Consider the following 19891-nt stretch of genomic DNA (forward strand, 5'->3'; position numbering starts at 1 on the left):
TGTGTGTGTCTGTCTATATGTGTGTGTGTATATATATACATAGCTGAGACACATTTCTGATAAGCAGGATCAGAGTGACTTATAATTTACCTGGGTGGACAGAAACAAGACACATTTTACAAACTCAGAAATACATTTTTGAAAGATATTAATTTTTAAATTTTACACACACACACACACACACACACACACACCTGTAACTTGGGCCTTAAAATGTTAAGTGATGTATGCTTTTTCTTCAAAAGGAATAAAAACAGAGCTGCTGGACAATAGTAAAACTGCTGGGTTCCCTACTGCCTCTTGTGAATGGGAAGGCATGCAGGCACCAAAAACACCCATCCTGAATACATCTAAGAACTGCTTGATTGTCAAGTGGCCTTCTGGGGCAGAGGAAAGAAAATAGCGGGGGCACAACTTCTCCTATGACTCTTATAAAAGGAAATCTTTAAAACAGCATTTGAAAATAATTTAAACACTGGGCGTGCGGTGGCGCACACCTGAAATCCCAGTGGCTTTGGAGGCTGAGGTAGGAGGAATACGAGTTCAAAGCCAGCCTCAGCAACTTAGTGAGACCCTGTTCCAAAATAAAAAATAAAACAAAGGGCTGGAGAAGTGGCTCAGTGCTTAAGCACCCCTGGGTTCAATCCCTGGTTAACACCCCCCCCCAATTAAATGATATAAAAGAGTATAAATCACATTAAAATTAATAGTACAAAGCTCATAAGTGCAAAAGCAGAAAGCAGAAATAACATAGCTGAGACACATCTCTGATAAACAGGATCAGAGTGACTTATAATTTACCTGGGTAAACAGAAACAAGATACATTTTACAAACATAAGTAAGACTCAGAAATACATTTTTGGAAGATATTAATTTTTAAATCTCTAAACTGTTAATAAATTGGGCCACTGTACCTAAATATCCAACTTACTGAAAAACAGATCATGGCAAATCAGGTAACTGAATATACGTTGCCAAATAATCGTTCTTCAAAATGTCTTTCTACAGTTTAAAACATCTGACTCTCAGAACATGATAAGACTACAAAGACTTATCATGGAACATGAAAGACTGCAAAGAAATTTAAGATGAAGAACAATAGGGACCCAAAAAAGATATAATAATATCTGCAAGGATCCACAATAAACTGCAGATGGTCTATAATATCTGTCCCTTCCTTTTAGCAGAAAAAATCATTTAATAATTATGGTATTTTTTGGACAACATCATAAATTCTTTAATTCCTCAAGTAAGTAAGGGGTATAATACTGAATGGTTCTTTTTTGGCTTTGAGATTTATAAGTTTCATACTTTTAAAAAACAAACACTTCCTCTACTCTCCTGTTGGAATGTTTCAATTTTATAAACTTTAAATTATACATCATGTTCTTCCTAAAAAAAAAAAGTTTCACTAAGGGTAAAATTGTAACTGGGCTATTATTTAAATCGATATGCTAACTGCTTCCAGTAACTTGCATCCTCCACCCTGTCATCAAGTGCACGTTTTAAAAAGTTCATAGTGAAGAGCTTCTAATACAGAGCCTGACAAAAACATTTCCAAAGATTTTAGAATACCTTTTATTGAAGAAGGCATTTGAACAAGTTCCTCCCCTGAAGGGCAATTTAACCAAAGACATGATCATTTAAGATTCATGATACTGTTTGAATGTAAGCTCAATTTTTGGCCTAAAATATGGAATTAAAGGAAGGACTCACTTGAAAAAGATGAAGTAGGCGAATCACTATTTGCCTGATTCCCAACACACTTAGCTGATAGATAAAAATACTTCTTTATAAATATCTCTCAATATGAGAACCTAATATTAACAGAATTGTATTTTCCAAATAATGGATGAACGACTTCTAAACTTCATTGTTATTTTAATTAGTAAAACAAATTGTAGCTTTTGGCAAATTTGAAGCACATCAGCACTTCTGTGATTAGAAGTAACTTAGCTTACAAATTACTTATTTTTAGTTTCAAATTTTTATCCAACACAATAATTAAGGAATTCAAAGGCTTATGCCTCTTAATTGCTTTCTGAAATGACAAAGTCAACAACAGAATGGAAACTGCCAACTGACCTAGTAATAAAGTCTTTCATCATATTGTTAAAGAATGTGTTGAAAATATTTAGGACCTGTGTGTAAGCACATACATATTTCTGATTCTTCTTTTCCAGAGAGAAAGAGAAAGAAAGGTATTCCCCTGGATCCATTATATAGGCACAATACAGAAAATACTTTGAATTCTCCAATAAAAGTTGGGTGAGACTCTATTACCAAAGTTATCTGAACCAAGAAGCACAAGATGAAAAATATATTTCAAATATTTTAAGAAAATAGGAAAAAAAATTTTAAAAATTACTTCATATAGAATTGACATAAGCAATTAATAAGTACTGATATTTTATTTGCCTGAATTAGAAGTGATGTTATTTAAAAATAGTCTGTTCAGGGGGATGATGGTTATAGCTCAGTGGAAGAGCTCTTGCATAACATGCAAAAGGCCCTGGGTGTCATCCTTAACACTGAGGTGGGAGGAGGTGAGAAGAGGGACAAGAAATTGTCTAATTATGAATTAAGCAGGATGAAATGCTTGTTAGTATATGCTCAGAGGCGACATGGTTAGTCCATCAAGTTTGTGAACTCTGTACCTTCTCCTATGAATGGGAGGTCTCCTGACAACATCCCCAAGAACTCGCATTGAACTGAAAATGAATGATGGAAGAGGTCAGTGATGCAGGTGAAACAAAATGAGGTACAAATGCATGAAATAATCAGACACCACACTGGGAAAAGAGATAATCCCCAAAGATAAATAGCACAGGGAGTAAGAAAATGAAAGAATGTAGAATGAGAAAAATATCGGAACCAAAAAGGCCTGACAGATTCTGTGAAGGGCTACTTATCAAGATGACAACTTACTAAGTTTATTACATTATAAAAGTAAAGGGATCAGAAAAAAGTGTCATTCAAAACTTTAAAAGGATTTTCCTTAAGACTTTAACATACAGGTAACACTACATGCAGATAACACCAAAAGAACCAGTCAAACTATTAGAGTGATAATTAAAACCTAATTCTCATTCCATTATCTCCCAAAGTATTAAAAATAGTGGTGGTAGGTAATCCTTAGCACTAAATTAAAACAGGCAATTCATGATCTACAGGTTAAAAATATAAGCAACTTATGTTATAGGGTTCTAATCTCTGATCTTACGATCATCATGTAATCTTGGACATATCATCTAATATGAGCTTCAATTTCCTCATGTGCACTATATGATATACAGTAGCATGGAGCTCTGAAATCAAATCATGATTCACAGTGGGTTATTAAAAAATGTGTTTATATATAAAATTAACACTTATTCTGGGATGCTGTTTGCATCTAACACAAGGATGTCCTATTAAGAAATTCCCTTAGGCTGGGGTTGTGACCTGGCATGTGTGAGGCACTGTGTTCAATTCTCAGCTCTGCAAATGAATAAATAAATAAGACAAAAAATTTTAAAAAATTTAAAAAAAGAAAAAGAAAAAGGTCCATCAACAACTACAAAACATTAAAAAAAAAAAAGTTCCTTGCTTCAGGGAGAAAATTCTGGTTGTAGGGATCATTCCCTATGTTCTCATATTTTCTACTATGTGAATGCTTTTGCAAAATACAGTTTGCTTAAAACTTGGAAAGAAAGCAGTAAGAAACTGATTTTTATATAACCTAGGATTTGTTTTGTTTTGGTACTGGGGATTGAACCCAGAGGTACTTTACCATATCTCCAGCCCTTTTTATTTTGAGGCAGGTTCTCAGACTGTTTCAGCTGAGTTGTTTACAACATTTAATCATCAGTCTCCTCTCTTAGCCTGGTCTCCTCATAAAGAAAGTAGAATAGGTTTAGCCTGGTAAATACTGGGTATGTGTTCTTTATAGGTAAAACACCTGCTTGAATTCATAAAGGCAGCCAGTGTTTAGAAGCCAAATCCAACTTATCTTCTGTTTTGGTTACTGCCAAACTGAAGGACTAAGATTGGACCAAACTTGCAAAAATCCCTCAAAGTATATGACATGTGGTGAAATACCAATAAGGTTATAGTATTTCATGAGTCTTGTGCTCTCCTGAGGATTAAAAATTGATCATTTAGACTTCATCTAAACTTTCTGCATTAGAAACAGAAGGTTTAATTCTCAGGAATCACTCTAAAAAACTGAGATGTGTCAAAGACTGTTAAGACTTCATATTTATTTCTTAATTGAAAATTGACAAGAAAGCATTCCCTCTAGTATTTTCTTTTCTTCTTTTTCCTTTTGTTGGGGGTATCAGGAATTGAACCCAGGAGTGCTTAACTACATCCCTGGCCTTTTTTTAAAAAAATTCTTTTATTTTAAAACAAGGTCTCACTAAGTTGGTCAGGGCCTTGCTAAGTTGCTGAGGCTGGCTTTGATCTTGCAATCCTCCTGCACCATCATGCCATGCTTCAATATTTTCTTTTTTTTTTAATATATTTTTTTAATTGTAGATAGACACAATTTATGTGGTTTAATTTTTATTTAATTTTTGAGGATTGAACCCAGGGCCTCACAGGTGCTGGGCAAGTGCTCTACCACTGAGTCACAACCCCAGGCCCCATGCTCCAATATTTTCTAATTCACAAATTTCATTAACAAATCTGACAAGAATAAACATTATTATTTATTCAAAACTCACTAAATGACACATTTCACTTGATTATTACAAATATTCTGAAAGGCCAGTGTTTTGCAGATGAGAAAATTAAAGCTCAGAGTAGTCAAATGACTTGCCTAGGTTTCCTACATGTTAAATTTATGGAGCTGGTGTTTGAACACAGATCTTCCCGATTCAACAGCCGATGTTATTTCTTCAATACCATGGTGTCTCCTAACATCTTTCACTGATAATATTACCAAATCAGAAACTTCTCAAAAATAAGCAGACACTGAGACATTAAGTAAATGGGCTCTCATCTCACCTCCGGTGGTTCATTTCTGTATCACTGGCTGCATTCTTCCCAGGACCCCAACTGTGTCTCCGGAAAGGGGACAAAGAACGCATGGAGTTCCTCAGGACAGAGCAGTTTGCAGGTACTTCAGTGATGCTGTCCATCTCCTCTTCTTCAATTTCCCCAGAGCCAGCAGGCTCACTCTCACCTTCTGGACCCTCAACTCCCACCCCATGGCTATAGAAGCCATCATGGCTTTGCTGGTCTCTAGATCTCTTCAATTTTGAAATCTGAGGGAGGGACACATCACTGCCGCGAGAAGAATGTCGATCCAGAGAAGCTGTGTCATCAGTAGAAGAACCAGATCTTGTAATATCACAGACCAACTGCTCTTCCTCCGGCTGTAATGGAGAGAAAATACATACAGTTGAAACTGGCAGGATCAACCAGAAGTCTCAATCACTCTAGAACAAGCCAATGGCTTCATAGTTGATCAAAGGTGGACAAGATAAATAATTGCCTTAGAACAGACTTGTTGCTTTGTTTTTGTTTTTAAAGCATTATTGCAGTTGGCCTTCAGTATAGAAATATTCTAGGTCTAGCTCCTGGCATCTTACTAGTCGTACTAGACTACAAGTAATTTTTTTAATGAATATGATCAACTGAAATGAGGGGAACCATTTGTCTCTAGACTTTCTGCTGCATGAAAAGTACAATATGATAATGAATTAAGAGTTAACTTTTTCAAAAGCTTTAAATGAAACAAAACAACCTGTATGGCTACAAGAATAATGTAGTAAAGTTAAGATTCCAAAAGCAAGTACCTAAGTATTTTTAAGTGTCCTTTTGAAAAACACAGAATAGCTTCTGATCCCACCTTAACTCTGCCACCAATATCAAAACAGAAGAAAACTATTATTTCTTCTCATTTAACTTGGCTGAATATTATGAAGCCAAAACAGTCAGTCCTGGCAATGAGGTCTTTGATAAAGTGACAATGATTTTTTCCTGCCCAACCTGTAGAGCATAATAGGAAGTGGGCACATTTTAGGCATAGTTGCCCAATACACACTACTTCTTGATAAGTAAGATGAGTTTCATAGCATACAAAAGGCCTTAAGACTGTTTTTAAGTATTTAAGAGATGCATGGTCACATTCTCACTTATAAGCACTTCCTTAATATCTTTATTTTGAACTCTAACAGGGCAAGGAACAAGGAATAGAGAAAGGCATGCTGTGACACCTCCCCTTCAAGTATATTTCTAATTAGTCATTTAATTCAATGTTTTAATTAGAGTGAAGAAATATGTGGTTCTTAGAGAAAGATTTTTTAAAGTATGAGAGCCAATGAGTCCTTTCAGCTTTGGAATAGAAAACAAACCCTGTACTTGAAGGACAGTCTTTTAAAAGGTTTAATTATAAATACTCATGACCAAAAGCATACTACTTTATAAAAGCACCTTTGTACCTTTTTGGCTGGATCTCATCTACTGTTGACCACCCCTCTCAGTATAGTTTGCTAGATTAATTCATTTTTATATAATGTGTAAAATGAGATTGAGAGGGAAGAGGGGAAAATGCAATGGGATCAGAGTACTTGTCAGGGAACCAGGGCCCAGGCTATTTAATGGACTTTCCCAGGTACATAGGCAGTGAGTGGCAGAATCAAGATTCAAATCAAAGTTGATTTCAACTCCAAACTGCCCTATTCCGTTATCTCAAGTATCTTTAAAAACTCTATAAGGACAAGATCTCTAAGTATCAGAAAAGTCCCCTCCCCTCACTGTATCAAACTACAAAATAAACTGCACTTCATCAAGTAAATTCTAAAGTAATGATAAATATTATTATAAAATAAAATCACTGACAGTTCTTTTTAAGTTAATGAGGAAATGATATGGCCATCCTAAAGGATTCCTATTCACAGAGACACTCTCCACAAATAAAGAAAATGGAAATGGTCAAAAATGCCAACTATTGAAAATACTTCTAGAATGTCTTAGCTTTCTCACTACAGTGGGTTGAACGTGTCCTTCTCAAACACGTGTCCTTCTCAGAACGTGACCTTATTTGGAAATAGGGTCAAGATGAGATCACAGTGGAGTAGTGTGGGCCCTTGATCCAAGATGAAATGAAGGGGAAAGTGATACAGGAGAATTCCACATGAAGACTGAAGTAAAGATTGAACAACCCACGGAATGCCACGGGCTGCCAAAAGGCTCCAGAGACTAGGAGATGCACAGAAAAGATTTTTTCTCAGAGGTTCTAGGGGGAAAGCAACTCAGTAGGCAGCATGATTTCAGGACAAGTAGCCTCTATAACTGTGAAAGAATAAATTTGTTCGTTCAAGCCACCCAGATTTGGGGAGGGGAGATTGTTTGGTTTCAGTGAGTGCTAGGGATCAAACTCAGGATATCACATATGCCAGGCAAATGCTCTATCACTGAGACACATCCCTAATTATTGTAATTTTTAACAGCAGCACTAGAATTAATATATTCACCTAGTTCCCTAAATTTCTCATTCTCAAAATAATAGCAGGGGACAAACAGAATGGGCATCAATAAGCAAAATGAGACAAGCCTGTTTTAAAAAACACAAGAAGGGCTTCAAAGGCAACACAACCTCTGAGTTACTTTCCATTTACTATATATTCTTCTCATAGGTTAGCTCCTCCCAGTTTGGAAATGACTCATGACAGCAGAACAGGTGCTTCTTTACTTTGGCATCTACTCTTAGAAGGTTATTATCTTGAAAAAATCACTTTGCATTTTGCGAATCTGAAACTCATAAAATAAACATCTTCCCTTTCCCAAAACATTAAAACAAAATGGGAAAATCTTTGATGGCCTGTTCATGTGTTTTAAAAAAGAAGAGATCTGTCTAGAACTTATCCTCAATGTAGCCTTTTCCTCTGGTGTGTAGTATGACATTTTGAGGAATGACCAAGGAGTCTTTAACAGTAACTCTGATTTTTTTTTCCAGTCCTGCATTTCTGATAAAAGTAAGGTTCACATAGTGTAATATTCTCTCACCCATGTATTTTTGTGTATTATCCAAAAATGCAAAAGCAGAACAATATTCTGAAACTAAAACTGAGTTCAATTGTTAAATACTAAGACAAATAGTTTTCCTCAATGCTGGACCAAATCTAAAGGAATCTTTACTTTCTCCCCAATACTTTTACATGTTTTCAAGTGCTGTCCCTGCAACTCCATCATGTCTTTACATGATCCCTGTAGAATAAAAATGGGTGGCAAACTGAAAATCATATCTAGACTATAGTCATGGTCTTGCTATAGCTAATCATCTTGACTATAGATATCACTTTTTTATGTTATCTTGACATCTAATAAGAAAGGGTTCAACAGATCTAACAGAGGTCAGATATTAATACGAGGCCTATTGAAAGGTAAGGTCCATTTAAATCATGGATGACACTGAAACTTTCTGTAAATTTTCCAATTTTTTAAGAACAGAATTGCTTTCTAGTTCCTGAAACTATTTAGTGCTGAAGTTCTTAGAGCTACCCAATATAGACTAAAGAACTATTGCTTCCCCCATTCTTTCTGCCCCCTTACATACAAATACCAGGTTTGAGGGAATTATGTTTTTCCATTTATATGTTGGAAGGAAAGAAAATTTATGATTTTTGGCATTTAACATTCCATGTCTAAGATCCAAAGTTTCTGTTAAGGGTTCTTGGTTATGTGTCAGTCTTTCTTAGGCAGATAATTTATCTTAAAAAATGTCTGCTAACTAAATGACTTCCAGGGACTTCGGATATTACTCCTGTCTGAAGGAATGATGCCACGGGATCAGCTGATCCAAGATATCTAATTTATATGGAATTATAATTCAGTGGTATTTCTATTGGTACATTCAGTAGATGGCCAAACATAATTCAGGTTTTCGTTCTTCCCCTAAGATACAGTTCGAAGGCAGGACACCAAACAAAGAAGGACAAAGAAACAGAGACACAGAAAGGGAGACTAAGAGAGAATGGGTGGGTAATAGTTGTATGTATGTGAGAAGGAAAAACATTGGAAAAACTAAAGCTGTGTTTATATCTGAGATTGACACAAATCCTTCTTCCCTTGAGTTCTCACAATTGTTTTTCCTCCTGCATACAAGAGGGTTGGAATACACTAAAAAGTATCATCTTTACCATCAGGAAAAATCCTTAGGGCTTATCTAATTCTAAAAATCTGCAAAAGACATAAGGGTAGCAAAAGGCAAAGACAGATACTTCCAAAGAAAGGGCTCTCCAAGCAAGACAAAGGCAAGAGTTTGCAGCTCTTTACAAGCAGCAGCCTTAAATGAACAGCTTCAGTTAGAGGGACAGAAACCAAGCTATAAAGTAGCACAAGGACAATGTTCTGCTTAATTTGGGGTAAAATAAACTAGTTAAGATTTTAATTATAAAATAATTATATAGGTAAAATAAATGAAAAAGGTCAAAACAAAATGATGCTACTTGAATAAAGTCTTAGAAGCTATTACTATTCTTAAATAGTAATATAAAACAAAAAATATGATAAACTTGAATAATAATTATTAGTTACTTATCACATGTCAGGTTTATGCTAAGCTATTTTGAAATATTATTCCTCTTAATCCTTATAACTATTTGAATAAATATTCTCATTCCCATTTTTAGTTGAGAAAACTGAGGATCAGTGAATTTAAATGACAAATTCAAGATTCTAACTTAGCTAGTCTCAGCCAAGAGCTAGATTCACTTTTTTTTTTTTTTAATAGCTCTTTAGGTGATTCTAGATGCAGCTAGGATTGAATCCTAGTGCTATCAACCTGTAGAGCTGTTACCAAAATATTTAACATAAAACTAAGATGGATCTTACTGCTAAATGTAAAAGCTAAAAGTATAAAACTTTTAAATAAAAACATTAAAACTAAAGGCAGGAAAAACAAAAATAGAGTAGGACACAATATGTAATAACCAGAAAACATTAACAAATCACATTTCATCAGAAGTAAAATCTTCACCTCACATCAACATCATTATAAAAGCAAATGGCAAGGCATACATAGAAAAAATTGCAAAACATAAGCCTAATAAAGGACTGATATCCAGGTTTACACACAGAACTCTACTTCTCAGCAGCAACTAACAATACATTTTTTTTAAAATGGTCAAAAGATTTGAATAGAAACTCCCCAAAGGAAGATACGAAAGTTGTCAATGAACACAAGAAAATGTGTTTACAACAACACTAGTTGCCAAGGAAATGTAAATCAAAAACCTTGAAGACATACTACTACATGGATGCCAGAAATACTAAAACAATTATACATGTCAATAAGGATGTAGAACAACTGGAGTTCTCATACACCACTGGTGAGAGTGTAAAATGGTATAATCAATTTGGAAAATAATCTGTTTCTCATAAAACTGAACCTACACCTACATATAATCTAACAATTCCACTTCTAGGTACTCGGGCAAGAAACATAATATTATTATTATTATTTTCTTTAGTTGTAGATGGACACGACATCTTTATTTTTATGTGGTGCTGAGGATCGACCTTAGTGCCCCACACAGGCAAGGCAAGCACTCTACTACTGAGCTGTAGCCCCAGTCTAAATAATGTCATTTCTTGTTCTGAAACATGGAAAACTAATACATGGGGTGGGGGTGGGGGCTTGGGGGAGTGCTGACTCTGGAGAGTTTAAATGGAGACTGTCTGGGAAGGAAAAAAAAAAGAAACTTTCCAAGGTGATCTTTATAGTTTATATATTTTCATGTGGGCTTGGGTTAAAAAGTGAATGAATGTATTTATCAACAGTCACTGAATCCTCAAGATTGTACATTTCAGTCAGACACAGTGGCACATGCCTATAATCCCAGTGACTCCAGGGGCTGAAGCAAGAGAATTGCAAATTTGAAGCCAGTCTCAACAAATTTAGTGAGACCCTCAGCAACTTAGTGAAACCTTGTCTTAAAATAAGAAATAAAAAGGGACTGGAGATTTAGTTCAGTGATAAAGTTGCTCCTGTGTTCAATCTTCCAGTATAAAAAATAAAAATTTTTAAAAGATTGTATATTTCATTGTATATAAATTTTTACAAATAAAACAAAAACCAACTATAAACAAATGACGAATTCTAAGTATTCAGAGGTGAAGTGTACTGATATATTTTGAAATGCACCAAAGAATTTAGGTGGACTGGTGGGTAGATAGATGAATGAACAGAAATACTGCTATGTGAGGAAGTAAATGCAATAAAAAGTTAATTGTAGAATCTGAGAGATGGATATATTTGGTTTCACTGCATGATTTTTTTAACTTTTCTACATGTTTCTGTGTTTTGATAATGAAAAGTTGGGGGGAAACGCCTGCTTGGCTTCCTCAACCAGAGTTAAACTATGTAAATAAGATATATGAGTATAAAAATTATATAACTCATACACACAGAAATGTGAAAACAGCTAAACACTTTGTTTTATTACTATAACTGAAGGAATCAAACTTAATAGTGCCCAAACACTGGTCCTTTAATTTTCATTTATCTATTCACTCAACATTAGTTAATATTATTTATTATGTTATATTCAAGGAGTCCTGCTATGTGCCTTGAAAAATCACAGCTCACATTTTAAACATCTAATACATACCACAATCACTTAACTCATTTATTTTATCTAATAATATTTTATATAAGAATCTTAAGTATTAGATCAGAGTGGCCTAGACTATGCATATTTTATGATCACATTTTCTCAGCCAGTGCCAAAAAGAATTCCAGGATTTCTTCTCACTTTAAAAATGTAAAATTTATGCTGCTGATATAAGGAACGGAAAGACTTTAATAACTCACAAATATTCATAAGAATAAACATGAAGCTCATAACACTCATTAGATAGTTCCATATGCTGGGAGGCACACTCAATGGAAAGACAGGTTAAGGTGAACAGTTGGTGAAGAACACTTCAGGCTGTTAAGGAGTGCTCTGTAAGACTATAGTCACATAAATGACTGCAGGAAGTGACCTAATGCACCACTCATGGTTCACAGAAAAGGATGTTGCAATATCTTGCCCACAGATTATATTTTTAGAGAATGAAGAAGAGGAGGGGTAAGCCCTGGGAAGAGAAAGGAGGAAAGGGAGGTTAGGCCCTGGGAAGAAATTGAAACATTCTGGTATTACACAGTCCATGTGTGGATGATCAATGAGGAAGACTTCTAAGGAAGCAGCTGATGACCTGTCTACCATGACTATACTTTCAAATAAATCACTGGATTTAGAAGAGTTTTTCAGAGACTGAGAGCAAAATAAAAAAATTCAAAGAGATTTTAGAGTCAGGCGTATGTGCAAATCTCAGTTCTCTTACTCAGTAGCTCAGTAATTTTGGATTAACTTCTTTACCAATCAGAGCCTCTACTCCCTTAAGGGTAAAAGGAAGACAAAACCACTAGAGTTGCAGGGCTTTGTGTATGGTAAGCACTCTATCAATATTAGTTTGTCTCTCTCCTTTTCCTTTCACAAGTAGTAAGCCCTTGGTTTATTAATGTTAGAGAAAATATTTAATGCAAAGTGTCTCTTGGTAACAAACCACTTTGGCAGACTACAACCAAGTTTTTCTACATGAAACAATCCCAATAGTAAAAAAATGTTATTATTAATATTTCAAAACATAAATACTTAGTGAACCTTCATATACCATCATTATCAATCAATGGGCCTACGTTAAAGCTGGAACTAGAGAAACCATCCAATGTGTTCATCTCAGACAAAAGCAATGTTTTTAGAGACATGTATATTCACAATGATATTTCCCCAGAGGAGAACAGAAGTCCTTACAATTAAAGCCTTGAAGGCACAGTGGAAAGTACCGAAATTCTGATATTTTAAAAGTCATATTGGTTTCCCTCTTCCAACGTACAGAGTTTTTACTTCAAAGAATCCCTTCAGTCAATACACTATGAGTAACAATGACAGAAATCCTGAAATTTGCACCACAAATCTTCCCAAGGACCTTGGGAAGAGAAAGGAACAAGGTAGAAAGGATAAGGAAACACCCAGTCAGAATAGGAAAGTCCCTGGACAACATGAAAGGGAAGTATAACAGGGTATATTCACAGAAGCTTCAGTATGTTCCAAACCAGAATTCCAGGACTTTATGCCTTCATTATTATACTATAACTTCTAAACACAGAATCACCACCCTCTCTTGGATAACTTGATCACCCACTAGCACAACTGTTCTCACCACTTTTCCAAAGTCATCTTAAAACCTGAAGGAAGAGTCTTCTTCACAGCTACCATGGCATTTCTGCCCCTCCACCTCTCACCACTAAGAAAACCACTCATGGCACACAATTGAGTGCTATCTGCCCTCTGCTTGTGTAGAAGCCCTCTACTCTTCTTATGGGACAAAACAACTTGCTGCAAGGAGAAACAAGCCCAAGCAAAAGACAGCAAAATGCTCCCATCACCCACTTCCCTAGCCTCAAACTCTATGCAAACATAACTTGATTTGTGTGCATGAATTTTTCACTATATAGAAAGCTTGAATCCCTTAGCAAAGATCTAGAAAGTTCCAATTAAGCAGGGTGGATGAATAAGGGTGATATCACCAGGATCAACAGTAAAGTTTCAGGCCTCCACACATCAATCAGAAAATGAATCTATGGTTAGCTTACACACATGACCTCATACAGTCTAAGTTGTAGTCCTTTCCTGCCCAAGGAATAGTGTTCACTGTCATATGATTTAGTCATATGATTTAGTTCATTCTAAAGGAACTTCCATGCCTTTGATTTCAATGCAAGTTCCAAAACTTGCATGTAAACAAGCTGCATTTTGCAGAAAATAAATTTGGATAATGCCTTTTTTCCTAAACTCTGGAAATCTCATTTCCTTTTTCAAAAGGGATTACAATGGCAAGCAAAATCTATGGGGCCAGCTGGATCACAATTTACTAGTAGGAGTCACATATTAAGGGAAATAATATGCCTTGAGAAGATGATGAGCATAGGAGAAGAACAAAGTGAAAGAGATTTAAGGAAGACCAAAGGGAGCATGAGAATCACTGAACAAAATGAAAAGGGAAGGTACCCAAATACCTTTGAGAAGATGATGCTGTCCATTTCATCACTGGGTGAATGAAAGAGGTCAGAATCACTCCCAGATTCTCTCTGAAGTACATCTTGTTTTGAGCTACACTCTCCGCTCAATGCAACATCCAAAATGTTCTCACATCCTGAAAAAGAAAATTTATTCAACTGATACTTAAAAATTTTTCTTTTCTTCCAAGCAACTAACCTTTCTTCTCTTTTGTTTTCCCCGCTTTTCTACATCCATCCCTTCATTCTTTCTCTTTCTTTTTAGATATCAAGAACTCAAATTAGTAGCTTCTACTACTAAAAGTCAAATTAATAGTTTCTACTATTCCAATTCTAGGATCATACATTTGCCATAGGCCGCTTATGAGTTAGCCATGTTTATGTAAGGTAACGAAAGAACGATGATCTAGAATCATATTCTATCTAAATAGTAATGGTTCCTCCTGGTAGTTAGGGAATAATTCTCTTTTGCCACCAAAATCTGAAGTTCATTACTAGGAAATTATGTGATAGGGTTTGAGGCCAATTTTAGCTTGGAAACTTTTTACCTTTTCTAAAGAGTGGTATAAAGATAAAGGGGGTGTTATCAATAAACATATGTGTATTACACTTATGGTTTCTACTGAGTAATAATAAATGTAACTTAACTTTTCCTCCCTTTAAATAGATCTTACATCAGAAAAAAATGTGCTGAAGTAGAAAAATGTATCCATCTGGAATCTGTTTTCAATTCAATATCTAGGATGGAGATTGATGAATGAGAGGTGGGGTCCATGACAAAACTATTATACTCACATGAAGGATCCTTAAGACTTAACCTGAAATTGACAATGCACTTATTATTTCCTATTAACTTTGTGAACAAAGGGACATAAGACCTGCTAGCAATAGGATTACAGAGATTTAACATGAAATCCAATGGTTCCTTCACATTTGAGTTAATAGTTCTGTCATGGATCCTTCTTTTGGCTCACCAGTTCCCATTCTTGCTACTAACATATTCCAGATGAAGAATCCAAAAGTCAAGTAGTGGGTAGATATTAACCTTCTTCGGAGGTTTGAAGATAGGCGCTCCTAAGTTATTTTATTGTTTGGTGAGGACATATATACATGTATACTGAATCAAATCTGTATGTGACCCAAGTGATGAAGGCAGCAGTTCATTAAATCTCTACCCAGAAGTCTTGGTTGAAAGCAAATTAAAAAGGAGCTGACAATACAAGGTGATGTCAAAACAAATACACACAAATAATCTTACATCCTATAAACATTCAATGTACCGGAATCCAAATGGGGATGATCCTGTCACTACGTGTTTTCAAGACCATATTACACATGACTGTTTATTCCCAGACAACATTTAAACTGGAAAACTGATAAAACAAAAAATGTGTACATGGTAATGAGGTCACAAAAGTAGAAACAAACAGGCTATATTCAGCTTGGGCAACAGTTTGAAGAAAATGTGCCTAAAGACAGCAGTATATTTCTTTCTGTATTCTTCTAGGAACTGAACAAAGACCACTGAGTTTAAGTGGCAGAGTTTTCACTATTCTCAGGACTTTGCTGAGGCCTCAAAAAGTAAATAATGTCACTTGACCAGGACAGTTGGAGCACAGACTGAATGCCTATGTCAAGATATTATAAGAAAAGCTATAATATATACAAAGGGAGGAATGTAGATTGCACCAGTTAATTTCCAGTGAATCTTCTGATTCTTAGATTCAATGCTTGAATGATGTTTGTGTGTTTGTGTGTGTGTGTGTATGTGTGTAGGAGAGGGAGAAAGAAAGGGAGGAAGGAGAGCAAGAGAGAGAGGTGTGGATGTAGGGTAGAGCTAATGGGAAGTTTTTATCTAAATTAAGAATTAATAAAATCATTTACCCTGAATCAGCCAGGTAAGTTCTGATGAAGGAGGCATTGAATCAGAATAGGTAATGCACTGCTTGTCAGTAAAACTACTTTTTCTGTAGTTAGGCATTTATTTAGGTACTGGGAAGTGTCCAAATAAAAATATATAGGGAGAGGGGGTTTTATCTGTGGCAGAAATGAACACATTAAAAGATAATTTCATCATAGAATTGTGTAAAGGATGCCATCCACATGAAATGAGTCAGGGCTGTGGATTAACTTTAAAAATTTGAAATTAAAAAAAAAGACCCTATAGTTAATGGACTATTTCAGATGTGTTAGTTCAATGGGAAGGGACCTGCCTTTGAGACATTGGAAATTATGGGTATTCTGGAAGTCCCCTCCCCTACATTGCACAGAATGTAGAAAACTTAGGTGGAGTTGGTGGGTTTGTGATCTTTTTATTTCTTTCCCTTTTCCCACTTGGAAAAATTAAAAGCTCCATTCTGTGGCTGAGGGGAAAACAAGGGAGTTAGCCAAGAAAAGAAAGGGCTGTCACAGCAACTATGCTGAGCTGCTAGATTGTCCAGCTGGCAATCTAACAGACCATGTCCAAATTCCAGACTGGAAAACAACCCAGCTCAAGATATTCTAACAGAAAATCCACAGAAAGATCCAGATTCAGACTTAGAAATACCTCACCCAGAAAATAAATCCAAGCCAGCAAAAAGGACCACAAACCTAGTTTGGGAGAGGAACAGTTCACTGATAATGTTGACTGCTGGGGTAGGGAATAGGGAAGGGGATGGAAAAGAAGTAATGGAGACACAAGGACCTTAAACCATTATAACCCCAGAACCTCCTCCATTTTGTGTGTGTGTGTGTGTGTGTGTGTGTGTGTGTGTGTGTGTGTGTTGGGGGGGCATTCCCCCAAAGGTGACCAGATCTTGTGTCACATGTGTTAAGTTTTCAAAATTAATGAACTCTTTCATTTCTTCCTACACATCACCTAATGAATAATGTAGAGCAACATAAACAAGAGTAGAGTACTAGTTTTATAGTTCAATGGATTTGGCTTAAATCTAGATCACAGGCAAGAAGTAATTTAACTCTCTACTCTTTATTTTCATACCAGTGAAATGAAATGATTAGTATCTTGCAGGAGTTGTAGTGACATAAATAATTTATACACATAGTAACCAGAACTCTGGTCCTTAGCACTTAGCAGATATGTGATACATGTGCCTAATCAAGTTCAGACTCCATCAATCTCTAATGTGTGATTCTTTAAATATCCGGATGATAGTTATCTGAAAATGGGCATAGCAAGGACAAGTCGTGTTTTATAACCCATAAACAAATATGCCCCCAATTTTTGTGTACTGCATCATTAACTTTTAAAAAGCTAACAGAAAATATACTTTTTGAGATGTTATCCAGTCTTTTGGGTTTAAAATGACAAATTTCTGCACCACATAAAAATATTTCAGTCAGCAGTGGACCACATATATGATGGTATATACCACACAGCTTAGGTGTGCAGCAGATTGTACCTATACCACCCAGATTTGCCTAAGTACACTCTATCATGTTCACACAATGGTAAAAATCACTTCAGACACATTTCTCAGAATGTATCCTTATTTTTGGGCCATATATGACTGTATATGCTAACAAATTTTAGTTGAAAAAGAATAGGAAAACATCAGCAACATGTACTGGGCTTTGTTAAATCATGCTAATCATAATCCTATCTTGTATTTATCACACAAAATGATCTTAAAGAACGTTATTATCTTATTTGCTCTAACTCTATTGTTCTACTGAGACACTGTAAAGTAAAACAAAAACTGAAGCCTGTTGTGGTGGCCCAATTACTCAGTAGTCTAAGACAGGAGGATAACAAGTTCCAGGTCAGCCTCAGCAATTTTGGGAGAACCTGTCTCAAAATAAAAAAGTTCTAGGGATGGTGGCAGAGTACCCCTAGGTTCAATCCCTAGTACTACAAATGGACAAAACCACAAACAAAACAAAACAAAACAAAAAACAGGAGGAGGAGGAGGAGGAGGAGGAGGAGGAGGAGGAAAGGAGGGAGAAACAGAGAAAAAAAGAAACCTTCGAGATAAAGTATACACCTGGGATGGACACACACACACACACACACACACACACCAAAAAAAAAAAAAAAAAAAAAAAAAAAAAAAAAAAACACCTGCCTAAAATACAAATCTCAGGTCTGAAGTACAGAAGTGTAATTCAGATCTGAAATTCTGTTATGTTGAGTTTTAAAAATAATCACTAAAAAGGCCAAACTGCTTATGCTTGAAGTTAGGATATGGAAAGGGTAAATAACAAATTAAATTCTTGACAATTTTTTCCAAAGTTGCAATAGTTCTCAACCATGGCTACCCAAGAGGAAAACCAAATGAGCTTACGATTCTGAGATTCAGGCCATATCCAGCCTAATTAAATCAGAATCTCAGAGAATAGGACCCAGGTATTTTGAAAGCTTGCTCACCCAGATAAATCCACTGTGTAGCCAAAATTGAGAAGCATGGGTTTAGTCCCTAATAATACATATATTTACAATTTTATCAGATTACAAAACCTATATCACACACAAATTCACAGCACCAGATAATTTCACAAATAAATTAATAAATCGTAAAGCTACATGTTAAGTCTGTTGCCTCTAAAATAAAATTAAGAAAACTATCTGTGCTCATCTTCAATGAGATGCCTATGAACCAGACGCCTATGAACATCACACATATCCATTCCTCTGATTCCTGTGGAACATGCTAAGGAAGGGCAGAGCTACGAATCAATGATCTATTATTAGAGTAGAATTCTGGCTTCAGAAAAATGAACATTTTGGATGTAGTTTCTCAGGCAAACTGGAAAATGGGAAAACTCTGCTTACCTGGGCTCTGCTGGGAAGCCAAAAGAGATGCTGCCTCTGGGCATGGTTCTATTGTACACCAGCTTTCTCGGTTTATCTGGAAAAGAAAAACAACTTGTTTCAGACAGCAAAGTAATGTGGAACAATTTTACAGTTGTTAAAGTTTATCTATTATATAAACCCTTCCATCTTTTTCTTTGCTACTTTATTGCAAGGTGGGTAAAATTATGTCAAGGAAGAAAAACATACAACAAAAGCTTCAATACAACCAAGGCAATGTACACTCAAAGCTCTGAAGAGACTGTCAATAAAAGAGGCATACAAAAGCAAGAGGAAAAAATAAACAACAACAACAAAAACGGACATGGTGCAGGCCAAGGGTGAAATAATAAAGAAGTCAACAAGATGAAAGCGACCAAATATTAAAATGCACATTTAATGTCCTAGTATGCAAGTTAAGAAAAGACACAAAAATTTAAAAATACAAAATAATTCCTATTTAGGAATTAATACATGCCAGGTACCATGTTAAGAATTCTACAAGTATTATCTCATCCAATCATCACAATAGCCACCAAAAGTTTGTTACCTCTATTCACCCAAAGGAAAAATAGGGTAAGAGGGATTTCCAAGATCACAAATAGCAGGAATGGTTCTGGAATGCAAGTCTTTGCAATTCTAAAAAGCAAATATACTCCCTTCCTCCTAAATTAAATAGTTTTTAAAAATTTAGCTTTTATATCTTGCAACCATCTTAACATTATAACCCTCTATGTTCCGTAACTTTGAAATAAGAAAAACTTTAAGGTTACCATTAAAGATTTCGACACTTCCCTCTCAGTAATTAATAAAATAACTAGACATGAAATTGGCAAAGATATAAAAAAATTCAAAGGCATTAACCTTTAATAAATAAAACCTACAAATTCTTAAATTTAAGAGGATTAAAATCTTAACATGTATACTCTTATCACAACAGCATTATATCAGAAACCAAAAACAGAAGATCACTGAAAAACCCCAAATAATATTTAAAAATTTTTAAAAATAATTCTAAGTAACCAATGAATCAAATAGGAAATAT

The 19891-nt window shown here is 35.4% G+C and overlaps 1 protein-coding gene across 14 annotated transcripts in view; it reads right to left on the reverse strand.

Annotated features, from left to right (window-relative positions):
* The window catches only part of Akap13 (A-kinase anchoring protein 13), a 315221-nt gene that overhangs the window by 74860 nt on the left and 220470 nt on the right, over positions 1-19891 (reverse strand). For 10 of the 14 annotated variants that reach the window (XM_078051200.1, XM_021722883.3, XM_040275951.2 and 7 more), the window contains 4 exons: positions 18829-18904; positions 14055-14191; positions 4991-5361; positions 2659-2712 (listed from right to left, as the gene is read on the reverse strand). In XM_078051200.1, coding sequence (XP_077907326.1) covers positions 2659-2712; positions 4991-5361; positions 14055-14191; positions 18829-18904 — 638 coding nt within the window. The remainder of the gene's footprint in view (positions 1-2658; positions 2713-4990; positions 5362-14054; positions 14192-18828; positions 18905-19891) is intronic. The other 4 variants (XM_040275952.2, XM_021722882.3, XM_040275950.2 and 1 more) reach the window with 1 other exon arrangement.

Source organism: Ictidomys tridecemlineatus, chromosome 5 (assembly GCF_052094955.1).
Source record: "Ictidomys tridecemlineatus isolate mIctTri1 chromosome 5, mIctTri1.hap1, whole genome shotgun sequence".
Classification (NCBI taxonomy): Eukaryota; Metazoa; Chordata; class Mammalia; order Rodentia; family Sciuridae; genus Ictidomys; species Ictidomys tridecemlineatus.